We start from the raw sequence: 10566 nt of genomic DNA, 5'->3' as shown, positions 1-10566 counted from the left end.
TTTACTGACTTGGGGACTAATATAAGTGATGCCATTGTGGGCCTGTGGTTTTCTTGTTAATACCCATAAAGACAGTTTTTGGTGAAAAAAAGGTCAAGAATCATAAATGTTTGACTAATTTGACTACATATCTTGGAATGACAAATTCATGATACATAAATGTATATATCACAAACACGTACTAGAAACACTTTGAAACATATATTATAATAAAGTAATTTAGCTCCTTAGTAGATTATGATCTTTCAAGACAATAAGAACAAATTACTTCTTTACTAAGAAAAGGACTAACGCAGGAGCAGTGTGAAGAATAGAAGGCGAGAACGACCCTAGGACCGGCCAAAGCCCACGCGACCCTGCGTCCCAGTGTCCAGCACCTATGTCCCTCCTCCACCGTTACCACCATGCCCAAGAGAAAGGCTGAAGGGGATGCTAAAGGAGATACAGCCAAGGGGAAGGATGAGCCCCAGAGAAGATCTGCAAGGTTATCTGCTAAACCTGCTCCTCCGAAGCCAGAGCCCAAACCTAAAAAGGCCCCTGCAAAGAAGGGAGAGAAGGTACCCAAAGGGAAAAAGGGGAAAGCTGATGCTGGCAAGGATGGGAATAACCCAGCAGAAAATGGAGATGCCAAAACAGACCAGGCACAGAAAGCTGAAGGTGCCGGAGACGCCAAGTGAAGTGTGTGCATTTTTGATAACTGTGTACTTCTGGTGACTGTACAGTTTGAAATACTGTTTTTTATCAAGTTTTATAAAAATGCAGAATTTTGTTTTACTTTTTTTTAAAGCTATGTTGTTAGCACACAGAACACTTCATTGTTGTTTTGGGGGAAGGGCATATGTCACTAATAGAATATCTCTGAAGCTAGACTGATTCAAGGGGAAAAACACCATTCCCTTCTAGTTCTGAGAAACTTCCTCTTGGTTCCCAGGAGGAGCGATTCCTTGATGTTAACGCACATTAGCCACCTTGGCAACAAACGCCTTGTGGGGTGGAAAATCGAAAATTCATTTCTTATGTCCTTTTCTCCCTCTGCCTTCAACATAGACTTGACTCCCTTAAACCCAGAGACCTGTTGGAACCTGACCCCAAGAAATGGTTCCCAGTTTGTCAGGCAATCTGGACTTTACAGTGTCACCATGGAGATGGCATCCCTCAAAAGAGTTCCTTTTTTAGCTTGTGGAGCTTCAGATTGATAATTCTGCCATTTTCATTTCATTTCCTGAAATTCAGGGTCGGCTTGTGAAAAGTTGTTAAACAACATGCTAAATGTAAAATGTCAACCCTCACTCTAAACTTTCCCTGTTCAGAGCATCAAATGAAGACTTCATTGGGTTCTATAGTGGCTTTCTGATTTTGGTAGTCCATTGAAGAAGGGAGTTTGAAAGTTCTTCTATACTGTTAACGATTGTCTGCCCATGTCCTGCCTGAAATACCATGATTGTTTATGAAAAGTATCTTTAATAAAGCTGGATACAGTTTGGCTTGGGAAAAAAAAAAGGAAGAAAAGGACTAATGCAACCCAAAAAAGAGATATTTGAAATGAACAAAAGCAAGAAAACATATAAACTTCTTTAATAATTTTAACATGCCAATAAAAACACTTACTATAAATAATATTATCCTTACCAGTTTATCAGGAATTAAAAAAATAACATCCATTTTTTAAAGCTTATTTATTGATTTTGAGAGAGAGAGAGAGAGAGAGAGAGAGAGAGCTCATGCCCATGAGTGGGAGAGGGGCAGAGAGAGAGGGAGAGAGAATCTCAAGCAGGCTCTGTGCTGTCAGCATGGAGCCTGATGCGGGACTCGAATTCACGAATCATGAAATCATGACCTGAGCTGAAACCAAAAGCCAGACATGTAACAGACGAAGCCACCCAAGTGCCCCCAAAATTAATATCCGTCGTTGAGAGAAATTTGGATACAGACTAACATTATGTCAGAGGTTGTGGTCCTGCAGAAAACACTGTGACAAAAATATAAGTTCACAGGGATCTCTTTGGAATCTCTTTGCCAGGATTCACTGGAAAGAAAACCCATTAAGTGAGACAGGACACAGTCTGGTTACCACGGTTGAAAGCTAGAGCTTAGCTCTGCTGGGGAATTCTGAAGGACTACGTGCAATGTATCTTAAATTTTTCATCTATGGGATTAGAAAGCTGGGAGTTCTAGCCTCTCAATTTCCATCTATCAGTAGCAGCTGACTGCTCTCAAGAAGATTATCTGCCAGGCACTACCACCTTGCCCCTTCTATGTGGGCCTAGAGAAAACCTTACATGGAGAGTCACAGATACTTGGAGTTCAATACCAGGGAACAGTGCTAGACCTTGAGCGTCAAAGAAGTGTGGATGGTACTCTAACAGTGTATCCCACTCACAATTATGCAATACAAATGGACTCATAAATTGGTATGGTGTTGTTGTTCTGGATGGCATCCATTCCTACCTACCTATCTATCTATCATCTATCTATCTATCTATTTATCTATCTATCTATCTACCATCTACCTATCCAGTAGCTATCTATCACCATCTATATATCTTTGTCTATATCTTCCCACCATTAGAGAATCCTGCAAGTTTGTCAAATATGTGCCAATCGTGTGGTAATGTCTTTGGATCCATTTAATTTTATTTTCTTCTGAAATTCTCTCTCTGGATTTGTTATTTCATAACCTACACAAATAGGTCAGATTGTTTCTTTATAATTATGGCTATTAGGGAAACCATTTCTTTAAAAAAAATTAATGTTTATTTATTCTTGGGAGAGAGACAGAGACAGGGGGAGGGGTAGAGAGAGGGAGACATGAATCTGAAGCAGGCTCTAGGCTTTGAGCTGTCAGCACAGAGCCCGACGCAGGACTCAAACTCATGACCCTTGAGATCATGATCCTGACCCGAAGTTGGATGCTGAGACATCCAGGTGCCCTGAAGGTAAACTATTTCTTAAGTCTTTATATCAAGTTTCCAATTGTCTCTGTTTTCTATATGTATTTAAGCATGTATCTGTTCATCTATAGTTATAATTAGTCACACTACCTTCTTCCCAAGATGGAGGTTATTTTACCAAGATTATGTAGGACTGGTTTATTTAATTTATATATTTTCTAATTCCATAAGTATGTTATACATACATTTCTTGTAAACACATATATTTCTTTTTTTCTACATCTTAGATTTGGGAACTTCTTCCAGTTGTAATTTTTTTAAACATTTTTGTTTATTTGAAAGAGAGAGAGAGAGAGAGAGAGAGAGAGAGAGAGACAGAATCCCAAGCAGGTTCCATGCTCAGCACAAAGGCCAACTCGGGGCTCAATCCCATGATCCTGGGATAATGACTTGAGCCAAAATCAAGAATCGAATGCTCAACCAACTGAGCCAACCAGGCGCCCCACCCAGTTGTAATTTTTGATGAAAGTTTCAAACTCTTATACTCCTTGTCTGGTGTAGTCCAAAATTATTCTTCAATGTAACCTTTTTTTTTTTTAGGTTTGGCCTGGAATCCTTCTTCCCTACAAAGTGTTTTGTATGATTTTAGAACAATCTGACACTTAAAAACAAATAATGTATTAGAAAATCAATACATTTATAGCTTTTTTCACTAAAGACGGCACTATTCAAAAAGTATGCTGAGATCTAAGACCTGTGTCTTTTAACATTTTTATCTCAGATTTTGTTTATAGAAATATTGTTGTTTTATTTTTTCTATAGTTAGTGTTTTCCATCTTTTACTTTTCTTGAGTTCTGTTATTAGCTTTCTGTCCTCTGAGTTGGTTTTCTTGTTCTTATTGTTGCAAGTTGCATTTAAATTTACTTTTGTCCTTCTTTGTCCTTTTATCAAAGTAATAAGCATTTCTTGTATTTATTCCTAGTGACCTGACCTAGTTCCCTATTTAAGTTTCAGGTTTAGTTGTATCAACTTTCAATTTAGCCAAGCTTATTTCTTTTTATATTTGTCGTTTCTTTTATTTATTAGCGTAGCCTTTTCTTGCACCCCCGTCTTAAAACAAAATCTTGAATTAGTGTGTCCCTCAGGCTCTCCTTTCTTAGAAACTGATCTCGTATTTTCCTAAGCTTTTCAATGATTAGCATGATCGAAATTCACTTTCTGATGTTTCTCTGTCTTTTTCTGAAAAATCGCAAAATTCATTACTCTATACTCATGTTAATTAAGCGTATTTCCTTTGGCCTTAATTGGCATAAATCCTAGTAAAGCAACACAACGGATTAGTATCCATAAAGAAAATCTGGGGCAATATAACCCAGAAATCTAATTCAATATTACTTCCCACCAATATTTTTCAGTATAGACTAAATTACCGAGACAGTCAGCCTTTACTGAACATTTATGTTTTTATGTTTTATCTCCCCTGTACATCTATAAAATACTTAAGGGAAAATGTCAGCTTAGAATTTGCATCTCCTACAACGTTGCTACTCAAAGTGTATGCCCAGACAGGCATATCTAGCATTCCTCAAAAGCTTGTTAGAAAAAGCTACAGGCACCTGGCTGGCTCAGTCAGTGGAGCATGTGACCTTGATTTTTGGGTTGTGAGTTTTAGCCCCACATTGGGTGTAGAGATTACTTAAAAATAAAACCTTAAAAAAAAAGAAAACAAATGCCTAATCCCTGGCCCACCCTGGACATACTAAAACAGAATCTGCATTTTGACAAAATCATGATGTTATTTGCATACACATTATAGATTAAGAACCACGGCCATATAAAGTGGCTTGCACATTATAGGCACAGGTAAAATCATTGTGGTAGGTTTTTATTCACCTCTGAACTAATTAAGATTAGTAACCAAGATATAATGATCCTCATGGGATTAATAAAGTTTTTGCCTTCCAAATTCCCAAATACCTGCATCTAAAAAATTTTCATTGCAGGTTTATTTTAACTTTCGGCAGCCAAATATTAAATTTGATATTACAGAGTAGAAACATGAATTTCTTGGCATTTTCAAATGATACATTTGTGTGTGTGTGTGTGTGTGTGTGTGGTCAGTTTAATAAATATTTTTTTTTTTACTTTTTTTTTCTTTCAGAGAGAGAGAGAGAGAGAGAGAGAGAGATTGAGAGAGAGAGCAGGGGAGGGGCAGAGGAAGAGGGAGGGAGAGAATCATAAAGAGTTTCCATGCCTCTGATGCAGGACTCTATCTCATGACCATGAGATCATGACCTGAGCCAAGATCATGACCTGAGCCAAAATCAAGAGTCAGATGTTTAACTGACTGAGATACGCAGGTGCCCTTAATGAATATTTTTTACTTTAAGAGATATCAACTACAAAGCATGGTATTATGGGGACAGACTAATTTTCTCAAACACTTTCTTCTTTTTTCTATGTTTTTTATAGCCTTTATTATGTCTATACTGAAAAGGTTTGATCATAGATGCTGTCATACATAATTTTGGCATTCTTTTTTCTTGTCTTAACTCATGGGTTAAATTTAATTAAATAACTAAATCTAATTAACATAGATCTGTTTATTATTATGCTAAAATAGTAAAACCATTTTGAGAAGATTTGCAATCATCTAATTTCTAGGTTTTTCTTGCTCACCACTGATTTCTTTTACAAATAATTATTGAGTCACAAAGAATTTTTTTTTTAATTTTTAGTAACCTGTACACCCAACGTGGGACTCAAACTCAAGACCTTGAGCTCAAGACTCACATACTCTATTGACTAAGCCAGCCAGGTGCCCCCACAAAGGCATTTTCCTAAATTATTTCACATACACACTGTTAATAATTGTATTGTCACTCTATTTCTCTATTTAACTATTTTAAATTGATAACTAATAGTTTTGTATATAAAATTAATAGTTTTTACAATCATCATTTCCTATTGCATTTTATTCTTGGATAACAGTGACTAATTTTTAAGAATTATACTTTTATTGAGATTTTATTGACATAATTACAGACTCACCTGCAGTTGTAGGAAATAATACAGAGAGATTTCATATACTTTTTAACCCATTTCTCCTGATGGTTATATATTATAAAATTATAATATTTCAACTAGGACATTTACACTGATACAGTCAACCAATCTTACTCAATTTTGCTTATACGCATTTGTGTGTGTTTGTGTGTATGTGTACATATGTCCATGTGATGCAATTTTATCACATGTGTAGGTTCATGTATCTACTACTATAGTCAAGATACTAAAGGGTTTCATCACCACAAAATCCAAGTGTTGTAATTTTACAAGCTCCGTGCAATCCTCAATCTGTATGATCCTTAACTCCCTGCAACCACCAATCTATACTCCATTTCTAAATTTTGTCATTTTGGCATGTTATATAAATGGAATCATCCAATATGTTACTCTTTGGGACTGGCTTTTTTCATTCAACATAGTTCTCTGAAGACCTAAGTTGTTGCATGCCTCAATAGTCTCTTCCTTTTTATTGGTGAGTAGTATTTCCTGGTGTGGATGTACCACAACTCGCTCAATCATCCATCTGTTGAAAAACATTTGATTTTCCTGATATTTCCTGATTTTGGCTGTTACAAGTAATGGTTCTATAAATATTCACGTACAGGTTTTTTTGTGTGAATGTATGTTTTCGTCTCATAAGTTTAAAGTTTTACTTCAATTGGCTGATGATTTAAACCCCTATAAACTACATAAAAAGATTTTCAGTCCCAGTTACACCTACCATTGAAAATAGACAATCAGATGATAATTCCAAAACATGCTTTGTTCATATTATTGATGAAATTAATTGCATTAGATGGTAATCTATGTGATTACAAAATCATGCTCTTGCACATGTTTGATGTCTAATACTTTTGTTTTAATGTTTTAATGACTTTGGCTATCTAACCTTTCAAAGGCTGAGAATGAAACTGCATTTATATAAGCAGATTTTGGACAAATGGGGAAACTAATTGTTAGTACCTTTCTAACAGTCTCTAGAACAGCCTTACCACTGTGCCAATTAAGCTTTGAACAATTGCCACCATTGTCTTGTAATAGTTATGCACATTTCATGCAGAGTTCAAGGTAGTAAATAGAGAAGGAAAAAATGAGTCTGCTATATGATAGGCACTTTATAGATTTCTAATAATTGTGTGTGTGCAAATGTGTATGTATGTGTGTATCTGTGTGTTAAACTTCTAAATTTAACTCATCCATCATCCATCTATTCAACAAATTATTATTAAATTATTATATGGCAGACCTAAAACTAATGTTTATAATTTAATAATTAAATAATATGATTTTTACTCTCAAGGAGCTCATTGTTTATGGGGTATATCTGTATGAATGATATTTTAAATTGGCATGTTAGAGTTATGAGTAACCAGGATCGCTGAAAGATGGTCATGGATAATTACAGTGAATTCATAATGATATGGAGAAAATAATATTCTTTTATCACACAGGGCCAGGGTTTCTTTGATGGTGGCAAACAACCCACCTTTATCAATAATATTTTTTTCTGGATAGATTCTATTTTGAGATACTAATTTGTATTTTTAATTCCTCATCCTTGCTTCCTTTTCCACACAGACAGGTGTCAGCTTTCACTTAGCTTCCCTCAATTATGTGTCTCCAACTTTTTCTGGCTTCAATTTTCTAAAATTTAAATTCTCCAGGGAATTTAAGTTTGCCTAAGTGAGAAAAGAGGAATCCTCGGTAGAAACTGAGTCTATGAAGAAACAGGAGGATCAGTGAGTGACTCAAGCTTCTTCCCCAGACTGAAAAAGATTGTCCTGCCCTGAGGAGAAGGGTAGAGAGATCTGTGTGTCCCTGAGTAACACATCTTGAGGTCAGGTTTCTGCCAGAGGCACCAAGGATGTGTTTAATACCGGACAGGAGCAGCTACCCAGTGCATCTAGGCAGACAGGGCTATAGCGCCAGTCACCAATTTCTTTTACTCATAGCAGAGCATCACTAGACTTGAGCAGTTACTGGGACAGAAATCAGGGACATCTCCGTGACACACAACTGCCTCGCTAATGTGGTGATAGTCCTGTGGATAACCCAGACGAAAGAAAAACCTTTGTTTTGACTTGTAGGATAATCTAGACAAAAGGAACACCTTTGCCATGACGGACATGTGTATTTCTTTCGGATGGAAGCTTAGGGCACAATGGTGAAATTACAGTGGTTTATAAGACATAAAGAGAAGGAAAAGGAAATTTTTTTTTTTGCATACTTGAGTTTGTGGTCTGGGGATTGTATTTGTTCACAGGCCCACTCTGGGGTAGAAAGGAGTTTCTCTGTCCTGGGTATTGGTCTAATGCTCAGGGGACTTAAGGCAAAGGGCTTTGCTTTCAGCAGAGAAGAAGGAGGGGCTGGTGGAGACAATCACAGGTCAGAGGAAGGGCCAGAAGAGAAGAAGAGCTAAACTTGGCTCCACAGGAGAGACCAACAAAGAGGAGAGTGTCTAAAGAGGAAAGGGTAAATGTGCGTGAAGTAAAACTCCCATCCCCCTTAGGCAATTTTTATTTTTTAAGTGCTTTTTCTTTTTTCTTTTCTTTTCTTTTCTTTTCTTTTCTTTTCTTTTCTTTTCTTTTCTTTTCTCTCCTTTCCTTTCCTTTCCTTTCCTTTCCTTTCCTTTTCTTTTTTTTTTGAGAGAGAGAGAGAGCACACATGTACATGTGCATGTGAGGGAGGGGCAGAGGGAGAGGGAGAGAGAGTATCCTTAGCAGGCTAAGGATGGCATGGGTCTCGATCCCAAGACGTGAAATCATGACCTGAGCAGAAATCAAGAGTTGGATGCTCCATGGACTGAGACACCCAGGCGACCCAAGCAATTTTTATTAAAACTAGAAACAAACATCCTGAAATGGTGTGTGTGATAATATTGAAAAATAGAAGTGAAGGGGGTGATGTTTGCATAGGGATTTGAATGAGCTGGATAGAGACAGGCTATGAGGATAAGAGAACACCTGATAATTGGGGTGTAATTAATTAGTAAAGTACCCAAAATTCAAGTTTACCATGATCTTGATGACACACACACACACACACATGCACACACACACACACACACACACACACAAATACACACACGAATGCTGGTGCCCAGAGTTTATATTTATCTGGGCAAAAAAAAAACAAAACAAAACAAAAAATAGATCACATTAAAATTTCCTTAAAGCAAAAATAAGAATTTACATCGTGTGTGCGCATATGTGTGTGTATTCCTTTTGAAAGGAAATTTATGTCTAGTGGTTGCTGACTTTGTTTCCTGCATTGAATTTATGCAGAAGGCTATATGCTATATAGACTTTTTGGCAAAAAAACTAAAGTAATAAAGTATCTATGTATTTTGGTAGTCACTGCTAGAATGATCTATGGAGTCTCGTATCATTGAACATCTACTGGGCCTTTTGATTGTGTGCAGTGATATAAAAAACTACATTTTTTTCAGTGTAGTAAGTTCATTGGAGACCAAGCCTTGATACGGTTTTCATAGTGTTATCATTCGTGTTATATACAAGAGGTTAAAAAAAAAAAACCCAGCAGTGTATTACTGAGATTTCTCTCTGGCTTAGCAATAAAAGGAAAAGAACATGCATTCCCTATACTGCAGCATCTACTAACTATTGGTCTTATATTTTTCTTCTTCATTCATCACCTAGAGATTTTGACATTTACCATTTGCCAGTGAAAGACTCAGAGGAGAGAGATAAGTCAGTTTGATGCTAAAATCAACAGAGACAATAATATTAACACCGATAGAGTTGTTAAATGATCTTGACACATTCCTCTTTGGTCCCTTGGTTTTACTTTCTCTCAAACACCTGGATACTGATGGACCTGTGCAATCCAAGCCTTGGAATCATGTAATGGTGCCACACTTTATTTCACAGCCATAGTCTCACGTTACAGTCAGGGGATGGAAGGACAAAGTGGGAAAGAGATTTCTGGGTGTTTCTTGGGAGACAAGTCTGCTCACTGTTGCCCCCTAAGATTATTCCAGGGTGTAACTCTCTCCCTTGTCATTCCGAAATGTTCAAACCTGACTTCAGTTTAAAACCTTACTCCGTCCTTAATTTTATAAAATAGCATGAGAAGTTTCGTCCAAGTAGAAGAGGTTGGCAAGAAACTAAATTGAGACAGAAAGTGAGAGCAGAAAGGTTTTAACATTTTAGAGAAATTGCTAGGAGAACAAATCACTAGTTGTATCTGAGAGAAAAAATTATATGAAACACAGCGTAGAAAATAAAACTTTGCAAATTAATCAAGTCTTTCTTTTTTTTTAAAAATTTTTTTTTTTCAACGTTTTTTTTTTTTTATTTATTTTTGGGACAGAGAGAGACAGAGCATGAACGGGGGAGGGGCAGAGAGAGAGGGAGACACAGAATCGGAAACAGGCTCCAGGCTCCGAGCCATCAGCCCAAAGCCTGACGCGGGGCTCGAACTCACGGACCGCGAGATCGTGACCTGGCTGAAGTCGGACGCTTAACCGACTGCGCCACCCAGGCGCCCCAAGTCTTTCTAGTCGATTGGCAAAGTCTAGTTGACCAGGCATTTACTGAGCTTCTGCTGAGCGTATAGTGATCTGGGAACTTGTCCTTAAACAGT

The 10566-nt window shown here is 37.1% G+C and overlaps 1 protein-coding gene across 1 annotated transcript; it reads left to right on the top strand.

Annotated features, from left to right (window-relative positions):
* Nucleotides 1-390: 390 nt before the first annotated feature.
* LOC128777021 (non-histone chromosomal protein HMG-17-like) lies at nt 391-764 on the top strand. Its single transcript, XM_053902161.1, has one exon. The coding sequence runs from the start codon at nt 405-407 to the stop codon at nt 675-677; it is 273 nt and encodes a 90-aa protein (XP_053758136.1). The 5' UTR covers nt 391-404; the 3' UTR covers nt 678-764.
* The last annotated feature ends 9802 nt before the right edge of the window (nt 765-10566 follow it).

The sequence above is a fragment of the Panthera pardus genome, unplaced genomic scaffold (genome assembly GCF_024362965.1).
Source record: "Panthera pardus isolate Hobbes unplaced genomic scaffold, ASM2436296v1 HiC_scaffold_10, whole genome shotgun sequence".
In the NCBI taxonomy this organism is placed as follows: Eukaryota; Metazoa; Chordata; class Mammalia; order Carnivora; family Felidae; genus Panthera; species Panthera pardus.
This window is presented reverse-complemented; position numbering and strand designations above follow the sequence as displayed.

Coding starts and splice junctions, on each gene's coding strand:
- LOC128777021 (XM_053902161.1), top strand. CDS start 405: ATGCCCAAGAGAAAGGCTGAAGGGGATGCTAAAGGAGATACAGCCAAG.